A 23092-nucleotide genomic window follows, 5' to 3' on the forward strand; every position below is an offset into this window, starting at 1 on the left:
GATCACTGCTTGGAGGAATAAAGACACGTGGACACAGTGTATAAGGTTAATGGGCAAGAAAAGGCCACAACTTTATTGATTACAGCAAGTGAGAAGTATTGGCTTAGGCATTGGACCACGGAAGATTGACTCCACCCACTCGGAGAGGGGTGAGTCTGAAGAGGGGTTAACCACCAGTAGGGGGAGCCTGTTGATGCTAATACAACTATAAGCTCTCCCCTGATATCACCGAGGGTCGTGCCATGGCCCCCTGCCACACAGGCATTGGACAGTATCCACGACCACCGGATTCATTTAATGGAATACCCAAATTTGAAGGGGTAGGCGATGGCCACACCTTGCCCTTCCACACACCAACAGCACATTCCAATGCCTAACCACCAAATACCAAGAAAGTTGCAACGATTGCTACAAGGTAGGTGAAAAAAACCAAAAGGCTGGTGCCAATTTGCCAGTTGGAAAAAAATTCCTACCAGCCCCCCTGGGCAACCTGTGCGACCAACCATAAGTCCATAGCAAGGTCAAGAGAAAAGCTAAGCCCTAAGCCCTAAGGGAGTGGTGGGCGGGTGACTTGAGGTGAAAAGGTGAGGAAATGGGCAGAATGGCTGGCGCGGCTGCATCTTGAGCAGCAAACCACAGCCCCACCAAGCCGCCCGGTTGGGTGCTCAACAGGGGGCGTGGTGCGCCAGCCATGTGAGTGGGGCAGGGGGCATAACACCTGCCCACAACACCTCCCCTCCAGAAGGAGGAGAGGCCTTATTTGATTTGCTACCAACCAACCAACCCCCAACCAAGCAGCCTTGTATGCAATTCTCTATCTTCTTTTTACACTGTTTAGTAGCAGAAATGCTCCATTATTTTATCACCTCCCCTACTTCCTGGGGGCAGCTAATATTGTCGATTGAAGTGGGAAAGTGACACTTAATTTCACATTACATGTTTCAGGAACAAAATGGGTTTTTTGGCCCCCACTACTAAATAAAACTTGTGTCCTTTTTTGAAGGAGATGTGAATACGTTTGTGAAACCCATCTATTTTTCTCCCTTTTTTTTTTTAAAAAAAATGTTTGTTAGCATATGGAAACACAAAAATTGTTATAGTCACAGATTACCAGAATTCTGAACTTTGTCATACTCAGCGATGTTTAATCTAGCATTCATGTTTGTACGACAGGCAGGTCTGAGGCTTGCAAACATCACTTTCAAGTTGAATCTGAGTGAATTAGATTGTCATTCCTGTTCCAAATGCAAGTGAACTTATGTCCTTGTTCTTTAAAGCAACTAGCCAAGTTTATCTATTCTCTTTAATAATGCAATTTAATTTACCAAAGGTTCCTATTAAAAATTTATCTGACTGAAACAGTCACCTAGACATTTTGTTATAGTTAAACATTAGCTTTAGCGAGCATCACAAATTTCCTGCTGTGAAGCTGGGGCCAGCTTCATATAGAAACACTCTCTAGGCTATCAACTGATATTACATTTAAATGAGGAAGTCTCTGTTCACTGAAATAAAATAAGGCTGGTTTTATTTTTTTTAAGGCACAGTGCCTGGGCCATTGCAGCAACAGGGAATTAACAGCTTACTTCTGTGAAAGAAAAAACATGGCAGCTAATAGATTTCTTTTTCAAAGCATGCCAGCAGCTTCTCACGTACAGATCCATGTGAGCAACCTGGGAAATTATTAGCCATCATGAGAAACACACAAAGACTCAGAAACATACCACAGGTCCTAATATTTTCACCATCGCATGACGAGGGACAGAGGACATGAGCACACTAGCTCCATTCCCATGTTACTATCCAATAATAATTTAAGAAGAGCCCTGCTGGATCAGACCAAAGGCCCATCAAGTGCAGTATCCTGTTCTCACAGTGGCCAACTAAATGCTCACCAGCCTCCATGAGATTCCATCCAGCCTTTTCCATGCAGGCTCCCCACTTGTGATTTGCAACCCTGAATTCCCAGGCTCTCAAACTGTGTGGGAACTCTATAAGCTTCCCACTTCAAAGGTTAGCCTTCCCATGTGTGGAGGGTGGTGAGCATGGCAGTAGTGGAGGCAGGTAGGTAATGCACTTGTCCCCAGTCTCTCTCTTCCCATGAAGGATTCAGAAAATAGGGATATGGATTCTGTCTTCCTATAATGCAGGGAACGGGGAATCTGTGGCCCTTCAGATGTTTTACTTATTAATGCACTGTACTTTTATACTGTACTTTATTCCAGAGGATGCCAGGGCAATGTCAGGGGTCATAGGAGCCAACTCCTAGGGGCAATGGGGGCTTTCACCCCCACAATAAAATATTTGAGGGGGCTGGCTCCCCACAAACTTGATGGCGATTCCCATTCAAATGGTGTGCGTGCACTGCATCATGTGATCGATTATGCAGGATGGGGCTTACCTGGGCCCCCACAATATTTTATTCAAGTTGGCATCCCTGTTAGGGATGGTGCTACCATTAAGAGCAGTATGGCAACCACCAGCAAATACTGGAGAGTATCAGGGGCAGCCCCTTCCAGCTGTTGGCCAGTATTGAAGTAAGATTCAGCTGCCAAGCTTCTACATAAGGAAATTGGGGAGAGCAGCATTAACTTGTCATCAGGGAGCAAAATACCTTGGACAATCCCTGAGCAGTGTACCAATAACATACTATAAATAACAATATGCACATTAAATTAAATAAGATGAAAGACACAACACCTAGCCATTCAAATAGTCCAGCTGTAGACATAAAAAAAACCTGTGCTTAGGTTTACATTCTTCTCCACAATGCCTGTGTGAATAGATACATTTATAGCTGAGGGGCCGGGGGGGGGGGAATCACCAGACTGTACCGTCAAAGATAGGTAGTTCCACAAAAGGGGTTACCTGAGTCACCATGAAATGGACTATATGAGCCTCCAATGCAGATAGTAAGGTTGGCAGATATCGGACACCAATTCCCATCAGCTCCCGCCATCTTGCCCAATGATCAAGGATGATGGGAGTTATAGTCCAACAAGATCTGAAGGGTCACACATTTCTCATTCGAGATAGGTGGGGGCTATTCAAATAAACAGGTGGAGTTACGCAGATTGGAGCAGGTTTCCAGGAGGCGAGTTGCCAGGGCAAGGATCATTTTTAATTCCAACACAACAGTGTCCATAAGTGCACACATTGACTTTATTCCATATGAATGACTGCGTGCCATTCTTTTCTATGTGGAAAAGAGAAATGCCACAGTTCTAGACACTGATATAATGAGGACCGAACTGGTCTTCTACCATTGGCACTGGTTGGCTCCAGTCAACAAGAAGCTACCAGTTTCTCTTCATGGAGATAAGTTACACTGGGGCAAATGTTTCACACAAATCACATACTTTCACGCCTGCCAATAAATCAAGGAGAGACTTATATTATTACAACCTGTAAAGTTATTTCTTCAGGACTTATATTTTTTCACCCACAATAAGGTTTATAAGCAAGCAAGCAACTTTTAGCAGTCACATGGGCTAGAAACTAACTTAAAAAATAATAATGATGGCCACAAGTTTGAGAAAGTTTAATTCTGTACATATAGACATATTCCTACAGGAATCTCAGCAAGCACATAGCTCTCATTATGGTGTGAGCAGGTTATGCTCTACTCCTCTTTTGCTAGATTTACAAATATGTGGAGGATTAGAAAGTCTAAACAGGATAGAGAAGAATAAAGCTATTCCAAAATAATGTCCTTGTGAATTAAATCCAAACAACCTGATACAACGATACCAAAGCAACTTAAGGAAGAACCTTAAAGCTCAAATGTGTACATTCCATCGTACGCAGGCAGCCCGATTTCCTCAATCACTCAGAGACATAAATGCAGTCAGAACAAACCAGAATTCCCTACCTCGATGTTGTTGACGGTCAGAACAGTCAAAGCCTGCAAATTATAGGAGAGGGAAAACATTGCATTAGTATTGATTCAACAAATAAGGAATTGGATTAATTGCCTCTTAAGCTATTGTGGCTGGAGGGTCATGGCAAGAGGTATGTCCATGATGCAGCAAGCTTCTCTCCTATTCTGATGAGGAAGTGAAAACATTTAACTTCAGTGTAAATTGGTCTTTTCCTTTCTAAAAGTGTGACACACAACTGTCAAAATGGAATCAAGGAAAACACCCAGTTCTACTGCTTTATGCCCATGTTAGGGGTCTCAAGCTGGAGACTTTAGTACAGCGACTTGGCTACCTTATGCTCTGTGCATGCTTCCCAGAGGGAAGAATGACTATCTTGTCCTCTGCTGTGCTTCAGCTGGTGTTGTGCCAAGAGTATCAGCTTGTATACAAGAAGAGCTTTACTAGATTCAATCAAAGATCCATGTAGTCCAGCATCCTTTTCTTACAGCGGCCAAATAGATGTTCCTGGGAAGCCGACAAACAGGGCGTAAGTACTACAGCACTCTCTCCTCCTGAGGTTTCCAGCAAGTGGTATTCAGAAGCATACCACTTCTCTTGACCCTGGCCTGTGTAAGTATTTACCAATATTCTGCTCTACTTTTTCAAAGCAAGCATTATGGGGTCATTCATTGGTCTCTTTCTCCCTGTTGCTTCAGACCATTAGGAATGAGCTGCAGTCAGAGGCAAATACTAAGCCGAAGCTCTGTTTTTCATTCTCTTTCAAAATATTATGTGTAGCATAGGACTAAAGAATATGTAGTTGTGCCACTATCAGCTGTGCAAAAGCTGCTGAGTTCAATGAAAAGGGTAATTATATAACAAGTCCCTCTAGATCAGGAGAGCCAACTCATGAGGGCAGAGCCCTCTTGTCCCCCCACCAATAGTTTTGGGAGGGACCCCCCCCCCATTGTCCAAAAAAATCAGGGGATGGGGGAGGCTGAGCACAGAGCCAAGCATGGTGTGGCTTCAATGGCCAACTCCCTCTTGTTCTTCTCCTCCTGCTGAGGAGCGGAAGGAGGGTCAAAGCATCCCTCTGCTGCTGGTGACAGCATGAGCAGGAGGAGGAGCCATCTGACATTGAAGCCATGCTGCCACCACATTTGCTTCCACCCCAGGTCCTCCCAACATCCTGATGTCGCACATATGACATTGGGACATTGTGTGCATGCAGTGTCCACATGCACAGTGCTGGCACCCCAATCACCCTTGCAAGCTGGTGCCTCTGCTCCAGATGTTGGTGGATTCCAACTTCTATCAACCACAGGCATCATGGTCAATGATGAGGGATGATGGGGTTTATGAACATAAGAAGAATCTGCTAGATCAGGGAAATGACACATCTAGTCCAACATCCTGTTCTCATAGTGGCCAGCCTATGAGAATCCCCAGAGCAGGAGCTGAGTACAACAGCACTCTCCCCATTTGTAATCCCTATTTAGAGGCAAGATGGTGCAACTATGACACAATGAATTGAGCAGAATTGAAGGACATAGGTGGGTGGGTGTGCCAAATTTTGGGCTCAGACAGGGCACTGCTGAAATTTTAAAGCCCCCCCCCCCTTAGGCTGAATCAAACTATTGATCGATCTAGCTCAGTGCTGTCCACACTGACCAGCAGTAGCTCTCAAGTGATTCAGCCAGGGAGGGCTCTCTCAGCGCTACCTGGATATGTTCGGGATCAAACATGGACCCTTTTGCATGCGAAGCAGATGCTCTACAACTGAGCTAGGGCCCTCCCCTGGTTTTTAATTACGACGCGGGTGGAGTAGGGACGTGGGTGGCGCTGTGGGTAAAACCTCAGTGCCTAGGACTTGCTGATCATATGGTCGGCGGTTCGAATCCCCGCGGCGGGGTGAGCTCCCGTCTTTCGGTCCCAGCTCCTGCCCACCTAGCAGTTCGAAGGCACCCTTAAGTGCAAGTAGATAAATAGGTACCGCTTTATAGCGGGAATGTAAACGACGTTTCCGTGTGCTGTGCTGGTGCTGGCTCGCCAGAGCAGCTTCGTCACGCTGGCCACGTGATCCGGAAGTGTCTCCGGACAGCGCTGGCCCCCGGCCTCTTAAGTGAGATGGGCGCACAACCCTAGAGTCGGACACTACTGGCCCGTACGGGCAGGGGTACCTTTACCTTTACCTTTTATTCTATTCCCTAAACTGTCACTGTGCATTACATTTCGCCTTCTCTTCTCTCTGTCAGCAACATCTGCCATTTCTTGCAAGTGGCACAGTTATCATGGCACCTGTTGGAGGAGCTAGATGAAAAGTAAGATCCTGTAATGGAGGAGACGTGTTTTTCATAGCCCTTTGATCATTCTGCACATGTCGGCTGCTGCACACCTTTACAGACCTTTTTGCTTTCCAGCATTCTTTTTGGTTAGGGCTCTTTTCACGTGGTTTTCAAGAGTCCTCATTTCTCTCACTGACATTCTCTCTCTGCCTCTCATTTAAGAAAGCCGACAATGTAGTCAGGAGAAATCAAAGCGCAAGTATGGCATTCCTTTCCTGTCCTCAATAGGAAACAGTCTGGGGTTTCAAACGCTTTAGATTCCCTAAGTTGGCTGCTCAGTGAAATCTTATTTTGTGCCATTCATTATAGTGCTGTCCTCAGATTTATCCAAGGGTTCCTTCCTCTGTGAAAGAAGCTTCAGGTTTTTTCTGCATCATTCACAGGGCACTTTTTTTTTTTTTTTAAGGATTTCGGTGAGTGTGGGATTTTGATCTTGAAGTGGTTTAACATTCAATCCCTCTTCCCAGAGAACTCTGGGAACTGTAGCTTTCTGAGTGGAATAGATGTCTTTTAACTACTCTATTCTAAACTTTAAAATGGAAAGCATAATGCCTGTGGTCAACAAAAGAGGTTTAAAGACTCTCTCAAGGCAAATCTTAAAAAATGTAGTATAAACACTGACAACTGGGAAAAACTGGCCTGCAAGCGCTCCAATTGGAGAACAGCCATTACCAAAGGTGTCAAGGGTTTTGAAGACACTCAAACTCAGGACGAAAGGGACAAATGAGCTAAGAGGAAGGTACGCTTGGCAAATCCACACTGTGATCAACTCCTGCCCGGAAATCAATGTCCCCATTGTGGAAGGACATGTGGATCTAGAATTGGCCTCCACAGTTGCTTATGGACCCACCGTTAAAACCATGTTTATGGAAGACAATCTTCCTCAGCTACGAGTGATCACCAAGAAGATGTCTCTTGACAACTCTCAATACCCTTAACCAAACTACAGCTTCCAGGATTCTTTTGGGAAAGCCAGGAAGCTTTAAAGTGGCATGATACTGCTTTAAATGTATTACTATGCTACAACAGCCTGCCCATATAAGCCCCAAGCCACACACAAAATCAACAGTGACACTTTAACCAGTCCTGGGATGCTTATGCATTCCATTCCATAGATGTATGTAGCATTTCATTTTTAATGTTGTGCTGACTGCCATCACATTGAAACAATCCATATTGTTTTCTTAGCCCTTGTGAAAACATTTCCATATTTATAATGTGCACTCTTATAAAAAATATTTCCAGGTGGAGTACAATATGGTTTAAAACACCATCAAAACATCGATAAATACTGACGGGTTAAAAAAGAAAATTCATGTTACAAAGGCATGTCGACACAGTTTATGGAATAGGCTGCTGGATTATTCACATCTTTGGATTCTGCTCTGCATATTTTGGTACACAAATAGTGTTCACAAAAACATGCACTTTACATAAGAGTTGCATACAAACGACGCATATTTTACTGGTGAATGTATTGAAAAGTGCATGTTGTAAGTATAATGCACATGTGAAGTGCATACAAATTACAATTGATAGGGGAGAATGGCATGTGACGGCACACATAACAGACATAAGATTGAGTACAAGTGACACCACAATGGGACAGAATTAGCTGCTCAGCCCATCCCTCATTAACATATTGATTAACGTCACAGCCAGACAGCCCATCAGTCACTTCACCTTCTTATCCAACATCTGTGCTTACAGTGTGTTGTTTCTAAAACCACCCCTGAAATATATCGGAATGTTAGAGTTATATATTATTGCCATGAAACAGTATCAAGACTTAATAAAGGTGGTGTACTGGGAATAGCATCATCATCATCATTCATGCACTTCCTTGCTTGCTATTGAGCACCAGTGGGCACGGTGGACGTTTCTAGAGCTAGCCAAAAATGCTTGCTCAATGGCTTTTGACAGATAGGAGATGCTTTTTCAATGAGCATTGATTGCCATTGCCTACTGAGGTATGGCACACATACCGATGGGGTCTGGCAAAGCAGACTGGAACTTGAAGTGCAGGCAAATGGGAGACGGGGGTATGCTTGAGTTTTGAAGTCTCTACAAGAGCAGGGTTCCAACAGAATCCTGTTTACTTGATGGTGAAGATGTCACATTTTTCAAAAAGATGAACTCAAGGTGACTTACAAAACCAAACATTAGAAAATTTAAGCAAAACTCGTAATAACATGCCTAAAAGTGCAGATCCATCTCAACCACCCTACTCCACTAAAAAGTAAGCAGAAAAGTCAAGCCCAAAGGAACCTAAAAACAGGCAGTGATGGCACTAGGCACGTATCCCTGGGGAGGGCATTCTGCAGACAAGGAGCCACCACTGAGAAGCTCTGTCATTTTGTCCCCACCCTCAGAGGAGGCATAAAGACATGATAAAAGTTATTGTGCATGGCATGGAGAAAGTGAAGATAGGAAAAAAAAATTCCCCTCTGTCATAACACTAAAACTCATGGGTAGCCAATGAAACTGAATGTCGTAAAATTCAGGACAGATAAAATAAAGTTCTTCTTTGCATTTTTCCAGCCCTCTGCACCTCCCCACAGCTGCCCACAACCCCTGCTCTGAAAAAGCACAATGGAAAAAGTTGTCACATATCATTTCACTGGGCTTTAATTGAAATCCGAGCACTTGGGAAGAATGAAAGAAAGGAGATTCACAAGCACCCCTTAGCCACCTCAAAAAGAGTGACAAAAACCCCAGGGCCCCAGAACTGATTAGTCAGTTTAAAGGCAGCAGAACATTATACATGTCTGGTGATGCCTTTTTGGAACCTCTTAAAAACTTACTTATTTTTCATGGCCATTGCTTGTGCCAGTTTATTTTGGTTATGTTGCTCTATAGGAGGACAAGAAGTTTATTTGCCTCATTGTGGACCAGCTGAAGATTCAAAGGGAAATCCAAAAAGTTACGGAGACTTTCATGATGGTCGCAAAAAACTGTAGGGAATGTCCACATTACACCAGGTTAATGTTCATTTGTTTTTTAAAAGGTTCAGTGTCCAAAAATGAAAAAAAAAGGGATATTGCTCTAGATGCCTGCTGGAGCTGCCCATAATTGCACAGTAAGTTCATTATATAAAGCCAGTCCCTTGAGCCTTCATCGTCCCAGTTAAGCAACAGTAATAGAAAGCAGCTGGAAGAGGACATTAGGTCAGCTGAATCATTAGCCCTGAAAATTGCATCACTATTGCTTCTGTCTGACAGCAAGGCTTTCACACATCATCACACTCCTAAAAAGGGGAGGTCAAACAGTCAGCCAAACTTGGCACAGTAACTCCATTAAGTATGAACTGTAGCTCAGAATTCCAAAAAAGCCCACAACTCTGGGAACTTCTGGGAACTTAATGAATTTTTTACTGCTGTCTCCCTGCCCTGATCTCTGTAACCTATTGATCTCTTCTGGATATCAGGTTCCTAGTAAAGGGTTCAGTCTTGTCCAGACTGGACCGAGGCATCCTGCTGGTACTTCCACTAAACTAGCACAATTACTACAGCTACATTTCTGGGGCATCTGCAGTAATTGACAAAATATGTCTATGCCAGGGCAACCTTTTTGTAGTTTGGCTGCACTCCTTCAGAGTTAATCTGTCAGGGACCACATACTGGAGGTAGGAGGGACTAGAGTCAAAGATATGTGGGGCCATTACTTTTCTGCCATCCACTTTAACCCCTTCTTCCTCCCTCACATGAAATTAGACCAAAGGCCACAGATTGCCCACCCCTGTTTTGTGGCTTGGCCAATGATTAGAATATTCGACCTGGAGACATTTGGGTCTGAAGACCCACTCACCCATGATCGGTGATCTTCAACCAGTTACTCTCACTCAGTCCATCCTACCTTGCAGGGTTATTGTAATGATAAAATGGAGAGGTAAACCCCATGAAAATACTACCATGAGCTCCTTGGATGAAGACCATGGGGTCTTTTGTGATTCAAGGCTGCAAGCAGCATAATCCTAGTCTCTCGAAAGGCACTTCTGTAGAAAACTGATTATCAGAAAAAGAACCTTTATTTATTTGCAGAGCTCTGGCAGCTGCTTTTATTTTTCGCACTGGGTTATATGTGAGGAACTCGGAAGGAAAGGTCGTATGATCTTGTTAACTGACTTGTCTAACATAGATGGTTTTGCTATCATAACCTACATTTTCTCTAACTAAGAGGAGCATGACTCTTGGAGAGTTAGGTTTGCACCCACTGCACCGCAACTGAGAAGGAATTACAGAAAAGCAAACATCGTAAACTGTGCGAATGTTCGAACGTATCAACATTTTGTTCTTGTTGTGGCTTCTTTGGAAGCATCAGGTAACACCCACTGTGTTTTATTGATTATTGCGGCTTGTCTGTCTTGTGTTCTTTGCAGGGACTAGTTGAACTAAGAACTCAATGTCAATATTATTTGCTTCCAAAGTACCAGTAAGGAGTAGCTTAGGGAACTGAAAGGGTTATCATTTGAATTCAGGACCAGAGACCTAATACAGAAGAAGAAGAAGAAGAAGAAGAAGAAGAAGAAGAAGAAGAAGAAGAAGAAGAAGAAGAAGAAGAAGAAGAAAATATAAAGTTCTTAATATGAATAGCATTCTAAATAGACATAATCATAGGAACCTAAAGTAGCGGCCAGGAGGGCAGTGTTGGGGGGTGGGGCTGCATTTGTGAACTTCTCCAAGTATTTATCAGTACACCTGCCTTCCAGACATTGCTGCTTACTAACGGGAAGAGTTAAGGCACCAGGAGAGTAGTGCAGTGCAGGCACAGCACGGGTGCAGTAACCAGGAGCATTGGATTGCTCTTGGTAAGTTGCAGCAAAGTGTAGAACTGAGAAGGCAGGTGAGCAACACAGTTCCATCCATAGCCCATTGGCTACTACCAGGAGCATAGGAAGCTGCCACACCAGACCATTGGTCCATCTAGTTAAGCAACTCTCCAAGATTTCAGACAGGGGTTTCACAGCCCCACCTGGAGATTCCAGGGATGGAATATAGGGCGTTTCTATCTTTAGCTGCTCTAACACTGAGGTACAGCCTGTCTCTGGGGAGATGGCTTCCAAAAGTTTACATGTTTCAAGAGACACATTAGGAATAGCTTGGGCTCTTAGTGGGAATAAAACCCAATATCATGTTAGTAGCTTAGACTCAGCAATGCAGACCAGATGAGTGAGCAACTTTGGCAGTTTGTGGATCTTTGCCCCAGTTGATAAGGACTTTGTTCCACTTCCAAACCCTTTCTCAGACTCTTAGTGCAGAGGTGGGGAACCTGTGACTCTCCAGAAGTTGCTGGGCTCCTGCTTTCATTAGTCCCAGTGACCACTGCCCATGTTCATCCATTGCCCATGTTGTCAGCCATCAGCATCTGGAGGGCCGCAGACCACCCCATCTCTGCCTTAGTGCTTCAAACTTTTAAATCAAAACATCTAGACAAATTCCGTAACTAAGTCCAGTCCCCAAGCCGTTTGTCACTTAAAAATGTAAAGAAACCAATAAATGTGTCTCTTCTTTGCATGGTGTAACTCTTGATATCAAGGCTAGGCCTGAATGATCTAGTAAAATTTCTATGAGGAGTGCTGTTACCACTTTGTTGATTTCAGCATTTATCTCTGAAACTATAAGGCGTTGAAATGAAGATGAATATATTTGTCGAAGCTTGGATGTGTTCAGATTAAATTTATCTGCCCAAGGTTTTTCGAAAGACTGCATGGTCCATTCAGCATTTGAAAAGAGACAGAACTGGGAGGGTGGGGGGGAAGCGAAATGTCTCCAGTGTACCGACCATTGCTGCATGTTCCGTTGAGGCGAGTTTTCCGCCTCCGCTGCCTTGATTAATTTGTGTTCAAACAGCAACAGGCCTTCTATCAATGTCACAGACTAAATAAGTTTGACTATATGCTGATGTTCCTCAAATTGTTTCTACTAGCAATAGTTCTGGCTGGTTTGTTTGGAGAGAAAATTAATGATGATACACCAAGGTCATTGTGCATTTGCTGTACGGAACAGATGTTAACATATTAGTCCCACATGCTGGCTTCGTACTGGACTAAAACGGCTTGGGGTTGCAAGCTAATGAAATGAAAGGGACATGGCTAAATGCATGAAAGGGAAGTCTCACCGTGTTACCCACAAGTGGTAAATGTTTCAAAAGCTACAGTTGATCTACCTATCCTGATCCAAGTGTAGGAAACCCATGCATACAAGGAAGCATCTTTTGCCCCAAGCACAGCATGTTGATGTGGGCAATTTGTATACCTCTATGACAGCGCTTACCTGCAGGTCAATACCAGGTGTGGGGCAGACAGCTGGGTACTTTTGCCCCAGGCCTTGTAGGACTAAGCTGGTTGGAGGGTCCCACTGGGGACTGGCTGCTTTTTTGTTTTTGAGTTTATAACTTTATTCTAACAAGACTCACACCCCAAAATTCAGACAAGCTCTACACGGACCTTCTTACTTGGGTCCAGTAGCAGTCAGTGGGGTATTGCAAGCAGGGTGGTGTGCTGGTCCCTAAGAAGGAGAGGGGAGATGTTGGGGGAGAGGGAAACAAGGGAAGCAGCACTGCATTGACTCCATCGCTCCACTATGAGCTTCCCATGCATCTCCCCTCCCCTTTTCAGGAACTGGCGCTGATGCAGCCTGTCTGTGTCACCCCACCCTGTCTGTGTCACCCCACGGACCACGACTATCTTTATTCAGATGAAGCAGATAGGTGAGAATCCTTTTGATATGGGTGGCAAAGGAGTCACACAACTGGGGGACACATGGGCACTGCTACATTTGGCAGCAGGGGAGTTGGGGAAAGACCACAATTTTGGGGGGACGATGACTAGGAGTGGTAATTTCATAGGTTCCTTTCCATGTCCTTGCTAATAACCATTTGCTCACCCCTCCTACCTTGCAAATCTCTCTGATGTAGTGGAAGTAGGATAATGCTCACACCTGCAGCTGCAAAAATGAAATGCAGTCCAGTGACTATGGAGAAATTAGCAAAAAGAGCACAAGAAATCTAGCAATTGCTTTCTGAAGGACTATACCAAGCCCTAGGCTGCTGTGTTGACATGAAAGGATGACTCATATCCCAGTGCTAAAACCAGGGCCTCAACATTTGATAATGTAAGATGGTTCCTTAGTAAGATTGAGTCGTCATGGTAGGGGTATTATGAGCCAACGCTGGTTGATTCTGAAAACTTTTACCCATGAAAATTAAAATAAATCAGTTCATACTATGACCTCAGCCTCCTACCTACCTTAGAATATGCTTTCTTAACTCTGAAATTGTCCTTGGTAATAGGCTTATGTCAAACTTGCCACAATGTCCTTAATATATCCAATCTTTTTAAAAAATAAAAACTCTGCACATTGCAAATCAATACTTATGCAGTTTCCTCCACTGGGATCTGAAAAGTACCCTCTGTGCAGCTATCTTCCCAACAAGAGCATAAGAGATTACTAGCACTTTTAACATACCAAGAATCTCTGCAGCCTGTTTTACCATTTCAAAAGTACCCTACTGGCTATTTTGCACAGATCACTGGCATTTTATTGTAATCTTCCAGAAAGATTCAGGTTTTTTAAAGTGTTTAATCCTTGGAAAGAAAAGCCATAATAGCTGATGCTTATCAGTCTAAAGGATTATAATAATAAAAAAAAATAACATGCCAAACTGGGTGTGTTCGCATACCAGCAAGAGCCACTTGTTATCTCTACACAATGCCTAATGCCTGAGATGATTTCCTGCATTTAAACAAATACTGAAAAGTTATGTATCTCTAATGCAAGATATACAGACAACCCCCTGATTTGTGCTGGGATTGCATTCTGAGTCATTGCACACTTGTGTGATATTGTGCGAAATTGAAACACCCCATTCTGCCCCTGCTCTAGCCTGTTCTACCTCAGCTGCGCCCCACTCTGCCCTATTCCACCCTTTTAATGGCCATCTTTGATGACGTTTCAGGGTCACTTCTGGGTTTGGTGCTGTGTGCGTATGCACAATCATGCACATATTGGTTGTGCCTAAAATGGGGATTACCAGTATATGCACTCCTCGAGTGGATTTTTCACCCTAAAGGCCACATTCCCTTCTGGGCAAACTTCTGAGGGCCACATGGCAATGGTGTGTGGAGCCAAAAGCAAAAATGGGTTGTGCAAGGGATTCAAATTTTACCTTTGTACATTAAGCTAGTGTCTATGCATACTCTCTCAGACACCTTCCCTATCCTATAGCTGGAGAAGCAAGTTTATCAGCGTTCAAGGACAACGTTCTAGCTCAGCAAAGACACTTGCAGTGAGAAGCAGAATCAATGAGGGGTGTAGACTGGAGAGACGCGGTTGTGATCTGGGGAAAGACCCAAGGGCCAGATAAAAAAGACTGAAGGGGTGCATTTAGCCTCCTGGCCTGATGTTCCTCCCCCACATTCCCATATTTCCCAACCAATTTTGGCACTGAAAAACAAGAAAAAAACTTTGAAGTAGACACAGTGCTGGACTGCCCATCCCAGAGCTGTGATGAAAATGCAGCTTGTCCTCTCAAGACAGATTAGAAGTAGAAGGAGGGGCAATAACCTAGGGTTGCCATACGTCCAGTATTTCCCCAAATTCAATGGGATTTGCACCCCACCCCACCCCCAAAAAACAACAACAACTCAACAACTTTTCTGTCCGGATTTTCACTTTTTGAAATATGGCAACCGTAAATAACCCCCCTCCTCAGCTGATCAGCTTTTGTGCCTGTATGTGTCCTGCACATAGGTTTGCCCTCTCTTTATGTGTGTCCTGTTTGCGACTCTTGTGTATGCAGTGGGTAAATGCAACCCACAGATCTACAATTGTTAAGAGTTACCCGGGAAGAGGGATTGACCATAAAACCACTTTTGGAATTGTACCTCCTTGAGGAGAACAGGGAAATCTCCCAACAGATTTCAGTTAGCACCCTTAACAGTTCCCAGGATTCTTTGGGGGGGAAGCCATGACTGTTTAAAATGGTGCAAGTACTGCTTTAAACGTATCATGCAGATGGGGCTAGAATGTAGCATTTTTGTCCCAAACAATTGCAGTGTTAGTTAACAAGCAAAATAATCAGGGCGACCCTACCATTGGGTTGAATGTGGTATCTGCCTCAGGAGGCAGATGCAGGGGGAGGCTTTCACTGCTATTGTAGGGCAAACAACTGCGAGACAAACTATGCATGAGTGTTTGGTTCCGCACGCACACCCTCACAGACACTGCTGTTCTTTTGAATAATTCTCATCGTTATTCTGACTTCTAATAAAATGAGGTTGTCACCTATTATTTGATTTCACCGATCCCAGGCTGTTTGCTATCCCTGCCTAGTGCCGGATGCCCATTTCTGCTGATCTACTTCAGCATCCAGATATCCTACCAAGTCAGCCACAGGTAATTGGATTCCTCACTGTGAAGTACAGCAGAGGCTGTGCAGGAGGGGAGGGGATCAACAAGGGAAAAGAGAGGCAGTTAAAGCTGTTTTCCCCTTAATGCTGCTCTAAAAAGGCGAAATGACACGACTTGGAGACAGGTAAAGTGCAGCTCAAATTTTAATCTGAATCTCATTTCCTTCCGACTCTGGAAGGCGTTTAGCTCATTCTTGTGGAACAACACGTTTTCCCCCAAGGGTAAAAGTAGACACCTGGCAGAGGGCATGTTCCGAAAGTCATTTACATGCGAGTAAGGGAAACACTGGCGCTTTTTGCTGACATCTACTCTGCACCATCTGCTGATGGGTAAGCACCGGTCACTTGGCTCATTGCAGAAAAGATTCATCATGATCTAATTTCCACAAGGAGCTTCCACACAGCATCAACACAATGGACTTCATGAGCTGACATATTTTTGAATGAGTATATCAGAGTACTGCAGCTTCTCACTGAGCTTGTTTCTCGGTGCAGATGATGGCAAAGTTATCCTGAGGTATGTTGGGATATGAACCATGAACACTCTAGTAGCCCACCACATGAAGAACTGGAGGCTTTGTTGACATCCACTCTGCACCATCTGCTGATACATAACTGATCCCTTGACCCATTCCAGAAAATGGGTCCCTTATTACCCAATTTCCACCAAGAACTTCTCAAAAGTCTTGTTGCCTCTATGTGATTGAAGAAATGAACCCCTTCTCAGCAGAGAAGCTGGCCAGTTCTCCTGAGGTACACTTACATATGAACGGCAAAACTTCGAAAAGCCCACCTCAAGGAGTTTTGTGGGGGTTTTCCATCTCTCCTGTCCCATGTCCACCCCCACTGCCAGGGGCCTTATAAGGGGGAGATGCCCCCAAAGGGTTTATTCCTGCTTTCTCTTGGCATTTTTATGGGGGTTGCCCTTTGCCTTTTGACAGGAACATGAATGTGTTGTTGTTGTTTTTAGTCTTTTTAAAACAAGTTGGAACTTAATTGTCTTAAATTTCTACAAGTTCTAGTTTTTTTACTTGGATTTTGTATTGTCTGTGAACAATAAATCTTCTCTAACTTGGACCAAAATCTGATCCGTAGAAGAATCCCTGGCTTCCCATTTACCTACACAGATTCTCCAACCCTGCAGCAATATGCTGCCCTTCTGTTCCTTGTCAAATGGTCATTGGAGGAGCAGACATCATAGACACATGGAGAGAAGATACAAGGATTGCTTGTTCCCTAGTCAAAAGTTGGAAAGCCACAGGAGATGTATTTTTTCCTGAAAGCTGATGCTTTGGGGTGAGTGTTCAGCTGACTTTGGGGACTTTTGAAAACAGCAAGATTTGCTGGAGCTATGTAGGAACATTTCTCTGAGCTCTCAAATTGGCTTAGTGTTTCAGTGTTAAACTGAAAAGAATACTGCAGATCACACCCCTCTCTACTTCTTAGAAGTCCACGTAGCACACTATGTGGTTAATGCTGGTCTGGAATTGTTCCTCCAGTTTCTCCCCAGAATTGCCCTCTGGAAAACGGGGTATAGTTTTCAGCTGCTTTATAGGGTGGAGGGAGAGAAATTTCATTGAATTTTTGGTAGTAGGCATTTTCAAGTTATCTTTCTTAGCCTTACATGGCGGTCAAGGGATTTGAAGGACTCCCCCCTCCCCTTTTGCTTTAAGTTTAAAAGAAGACCTTTCCATAACTTCTCTCTTTGTTAGTGAACTTGATGGGACACCTTGGGAATCATACAATGCAACCCATGGTGTTTCAGTAAGTGTGGTCAATGGTGAAGCTAATGAGACAGCCTCTTGCGCAGCTTTTTGCCACACCTCCAGGTACACTCCAGGTACCAAATACCAAAAGGACTCAATCTCTTTCCCCATGTGTGTAGATGAAGTGGAAATACATGGGGGGTGGACCCTGTAGTAGACTGCATAAGCTGCACAAACCACATAGCTCAGTGATAGTCCATCTGCTTTGCATGCAGAAGGTCCCAGGTATGATCTCTGGCATCTTCAGGTAGGATAGGGGAAACTCCTTTCTTGAAACCCTGGAAAGTTACTGCCCATCAGTGTGGAGAACACTGAATTAGATGGACCAACAGTATGACTCTGTGGACAACACTGAATTAGATGGACCAACAGTATAACTCTGTAAAACACAGCTTCCTGTGCCCATGCATAATATCTGGAAATTTTAAAAAGTAACAACTAAGGATTAATAATCTGTCATTTCCAGTTTGGAAACAAAACCAGGTAATTTGGAGTGCTCCAATTCAGGGAGACATCCAGACGAGGAGAGTGTTGGCTCAGTTAAGGGAGATGGTTCCAGTGTAGCATTAAATGTTGTCCTGATATTCTTTGGAACTTTGTAGTGGATGTTTTAAAACCTAGCTGAATAGTAATTCAGTTCATATGGTTAATTTTTTATCCCTCAATCAAGAATTCATGGAGGTTATTGTGACATTGCTGTAAGTATCTGAAGAGCCCAGGCCTGTAAATAATGGATGGGACAATAGGAGTGCCAAGCAGACTATTTCCCTGCTTGGGGAAACTCAAATTGTGTCTGTGTGAGCATGCAAACAGGTAAACAAGAGTGAACAGTAATTCCCCTTGCTTCATAAAAAATAAAATGTGTTACTAAGACAAGTATAGCCTTGGTAATTATAAAGTGCTAATCTAAAGATAGTTAGAAATGTTTTATCACCACTAGTTTGCAATTATTGTTCTCATTTTTTAAAAGACGAAATAGTCCTTCCGGGTGCCGCCCGCACTGAAATGTTGCAACGTGGAGTGTTGCTGCTTACTGTCTCAGTCAGCCAGTCATGCAGCAAGGGAGGCAGGGGAGGGATGCTACAAACATCTGTCCACTGAGCAAACTGTACATTAACAAATGACTTCTCTGCAAAGTGATGATGGGGACAACTTGAACACTGAGTGGCAGTTAGGTTTCTGTTAAAACATAAGGCTTTGTACTTTGGTGGAAGGAGCAGAGCAGGGACTGATTGGGATGAGGGGAAGGTCACTCAGGACACAGCGATTGGATAAGCATCAACCACAACACTTCATTGGCTACAGCTTCACAGAAGCATGGTGAGATGACAAGGATCCTACTTCTGACAACCTGAGAGCCAGGTCACATTGAGAAGAAAGGCTGGGAAGTGGGAAATCTTTTTCAGCTGGAGGGCTGCATTGCTTTTTGTGCAACTTTCTGGGAGCCACATACCGGTGGTGGGCTGGGCCAGAGGCAAAAGTGGGAGGAGCAATAGATGTGACTCTTCTCTTTGTAGGGTAAGATACATTCCAGCCATTCAAAAGTCAGTGGTTTCTGCACACATATCATTCCATCCTAGGCAAACAAGGGCCATGATCCACCATCCAAGGGCACATTCCAGCCAGGAGAAAAAGCACTCAAGGAGGGCACGGATTCCCATTCAGACCATATACAAAAGTCACCCTGTCCAGGCTTCCTCAAACTCGGCCCTCCAGATGTTTTGAGACTACAATTCCTAACATCCCTGACCATTGGTCCTGCTAGCTAGGGATCATGGGAGTTGTAGGCCAAAAACATCTGGAGGGCTAAGTTTGAGGAAGCCCGCTATAGATCTAACTTGCTCAACCAGTTATTTCTTGTTCCCAGGGATCCCTGCGAATTCATCGTTCCATGATGGCAAGTATAATGATTTCTAGCAGAGACCTCTCACCATCTCAGCACAGTACAACACCATGACAGACATAGGAGCCAACTCCTAGGGACCGTGGGGGCTTTGGCCCCCACAAAAAAATACTAGAGGGGGCCGGGCCCCCACAGTGTTGATGGACATTCCCATTCAGTGTGTGCACTTTGTCTTGTGATTGATTATGTAGAGTGGGGCTTACCTGGGTCTCCACAATATTTTACTCAAGTTGGCACCCCTGTCACAGCTGGCATTACCAGTAAGACCAGTAAGGCAACCACCTCAGGCAGCAAATACTGGAGGGTATCAGGGGCAGCCCCCTCCAGCTGTTTGTCAGCATTGTAAGATTCAGCTGCCAAGCTTCTGCATATGGGAAGTGGGGAGAGCAGCATTAACTTGTCATCAGGGAGCAAAATACCTTGGACCATCCCTGTGCAATGTACCAATAGTACACTATAAATAACAATACACACATTAAATTAAACAAGATGAAAGGCACAGCACCTAGTCACACCTAATGACAGACAGCAGAATAAATCCAAATTGTAGATTTGCGGTATACAAAGGATTTCTCTGGCCATCTATATTCAGAACATTATGCCATGAAGCTCATGATACTATCTAATTATTCTGAGATAGCTTGAAAGTTTCAACTGATGCACTTGCCCAAATGGGATTTTATTTTATTTTGATTGTCTTTTGTCCAGCCACAGGTTATCAGGCATATTTGTAGAGAGGAGTTCCACCCTCCCCTTCCCCCTTTTGTGCTTTAATGCTGCATATTACATTATTTGGTCAGGTTGTATTTCCAACCGAAATTAACTTGCAATGCAATTTACTTTGTTACAGGGAAAGAATGGCAGCCTTCGTGCAGATGCTTGCATTTCTCTTTTTCGAGGAAAAAAGTTAATTAGGTTATTTAATTGCAATTCTACCTAGTGAACAAACACCCATCCAGCTGGTTCTTATACAAAGGTAGAGCTATCAATTTGGATTTTGGGGGTTTTATCCAACTTAGTTACACTCAGAGTAAACCCTCTGAACAGGTCTAATGTTGGATATAATCTGTTGGGGATACCTGAAAGATCACCCCCCCATCCTTCCCTGGACCATGCCCATTTTGTATATATCCATAACTCTGTTCTGTCCAATTTCTGTATTAATGTACTTAAAACAAAAAGCTGCACTGAGATGTGTGTATAAATCTGTATCTACATATGTATTTTGTATGCTTTTTATTTTTTATAAAACCATACATTTATAGAATGGTTTTATTTAAATTTAAATAACTCCATTTGTTTCACCCTAAAATATACAATATAAATTTTTATTTGGGCCAAGTCTGTATCTGCATTGGATCTGAAATAGTTTTATATATGAACTTGTTTTTAATTGTTTGTATGCACAGCATTGTTTTCAATTGCTTTTCTTGATAATTTTTGTTTGATTTTGTTTTTATTGTGAAATCAGTTCAAAATATTTTAAGGGAAGCAATTCATTAGTGGACTCAAATAAATGAATAAATGGCAAAATTTAGACAAGTACAAAACCCAATCCACAGCTGCTGGACTTTAGTCCAGGAAGTGCAGATCAAGACATTGCAATTCACAAAGATTGAATTCTTCAGGCATCCCCACATGAACCCTTTTCTTTTCTCTCCTTTAAATTCCTCAGCTGTTCCACATGCAGAGAAACCACCAAAGATAATGTGAATATTAGTCTGGGCAACATATCGCTGGAAACCTACAGAAATAAACAACCCACTGAAAATGTTGACAAAATTTGTAAACAACAATGCCAACAAAAATATGGGGGAATTGTAAAACTTGAGAGGAGTTGCTAGAAATTAAAGATATGCCTCCAATTCCATAAAAATTAAATATATGCTCCCAATTCATTTCTCTCTCTCTCCCTCCCCCCCCCCCCCCGTGTGTCTGGATTTGTCCCTGTCTATTATTGTACCTGACCCCACTTGCCTCCTGAAATACATGCCCAACAGCTTTCCACTGATGTTATGAGGCCTTCAACCTGAAGACATTCCCCAAGCCCTGGGCTATTAACTTTCATTTAAACCACCGAAAATCCAGGTAGGTTTTTGGGATGCACCTGAGATAGTTACTCTGATAAGGTAGGGTTGCCATATTAAAAAAAAGCTTTTTTAAAGTTGTTGACAAAGCTCTGCCTTTTGGAAATTCCCCCTGGACATCAATTTCACCTTTGAAGTCCCAGTAATGTCCGGGGAAATCTGGACGTATGGCACTCTCCCATGGCAATAGCCCTGGAAAGCAAAGGCTGAAAGCCTTTAAACAACTGCCTGAAACACACAAAATTAGAGAAACATGTGAAGCCTGCCCCCTCCCCTGCAGCTGCATCTCTATGTGAAGAAAGAAATTTTCCTGGTGGTCTTTCTGCTGTTGAAGAAAAAGGCAGAAAATAAGAGACAGGAGTTGGAACCCCTTTGGCTCGTGATATATTTCCTGGACACTAACTCCCATCTGCCCCAGGCAGCATGGTCCAATGGTCAGGGACGGTAGTTGCGTAGGCCAATACCATCTGAAGGGCCTCAAGTTCCCCATCCCTGGTCTAGTAGAATAATTCAGTTTGGATGCAGGAGGTCTCAAATCCAATTTCTGAACAAGTCCTGCTGGGGTGGCAGCAGCAGGATTTAATGGGGATGAGCTGCAGTTTGGTGGTAAAATAAAGATCTTGAATGCAGAAGGTGCCCAGTTCAATCCCTGATATCTTCTGGCAAAAAAGCTCTCCAGCAAATTGTGTTGGGAAAGACCTGCCATTCAACTCAGATAGTTCTTTGCCAGATGAACCAGTGCCTCAGTGTCTTCAGGTTGCCTTGGGGGGAGAGCTGAGAAACAAGGCTCATTCCATCAGCTTGACACATTTGTGCCCAACCTATTGTCCTAAGTTGCTCCAACCAGCAGAGAATATGGTCCTCAAAGGCATTTAGTCTACACCAGTATCTAAGATAGGACGCGGGTGGCGCTGTGGTCTAAATCGCTGAGCCTCTTGGGCTTGCTGATTGGAAGGTCAGTGGTTCAAATCCCCGTGACGGGGTGAGCTCCCATTGTTCAGTCCCAGCTCCTGCCAACCTAGCAGTTTGGAAGCATGACAAAAAAGTGCAAGTAGATAAATAGGTACCACTCCGGCAGGAAGGTAAACAGCGTTTCTGTGCGCTGTTCTGGTTTTTCCAGAAGCGACTTACTCATGCTGGCCACATGACCCGGAAAAACTGTCTGCGGACAAACGCTGGCTCCCTCGGCCTATAAAGTAAGATGAGTGCCGCAACCCCAGAGTTGTCTGCAACTGGACTTAACTGTTAGGGGTCCTTTACCTTTTAGTATCTAAGATAAGCTAGATCAATTCTGGCTGCTGTTGAGGGAAGACCCAACTCAGCTCTAAGATGAGCTAATGGAGTCCCTGGAGGAAGCCCCAATATCTGCCTCATAAATTTATTTACACACACACATGCAGAGAGAAACACACAGAGAGAGATGAAAATGTTAGTGTTTTATATGTATTCCCCCCCTGCTGCCGCCCCATGGCATAATGTATTTACATTTATGTTTTTAAATGCAAGTCACTTGAGGACCCTCTCCTAACACAATTTGGTCATTCTTTTTTGCCTACCTTATTATACCTACTCTTATGCATTACAAGTACAGCTACCTTCCAGCCTTGTCACTTACAAGCTGAAGTAAATAAAGTTCAGGGTTCTTTTTTGTTTTTGTTTGGGTTTTTTGTTTTGGAAATCACTGTGGGTAGCAAGGATAGAAAATGATCCTATTGAGATGAG

General features: G+C 43.7%; 2 protein-coding genes across 17 annotated transcripts in view; both read right to left on the reverse strand.

The window, feature by feature from the left end:
* Positions 1–23092, reverse strand: part of RBFOX1 (RNA binding fox-1 homolog 1) — a 1493407-nt gene that overhangs the window by 1142206 nt on the left and 328109 nt on the right. For 14 of the 16 annotated variants that reach the window (XM_081840292.1, XM_081840267.1, XM_081840271.1 and 11 more), the window contains exon 3: positions 3872–3904. The exons of the other annotated variants lie outside the window; for them this stretch is intronic. In XM_081840292.1, the coding sequence (XP_081696418.1) occupies positions 3872–3904 (33 nt within the window). The remainder of the gene's footprint in view (positions 1–3871; positions 3905–23092) is intronic. 16 annotated transcript variants of the gene reach the window in all.
* LOC309329678 (uncharacterized protein) overlaps positions 1–23092 on the reverse strand; it is a gene marked incomplete at its 3' end in the record, with an annotated part of 831621 nt that overhangs the window by 557158 nt on the left and 251371 nt on the right. The window lies entirely within an intron of this gene.

Source organism: Podarcis erhardii (genome assembly GCF_964252035.2).
Source record: "Podarcis erhardii genome assembly, chromosome: 14".
Classification (NCBI taxonomy): Eukaryota; Metazoa; Chordata; class Lepidosauria; order Squamata; family Lacertidae; genus Podarcis; species Podarcis erhardii.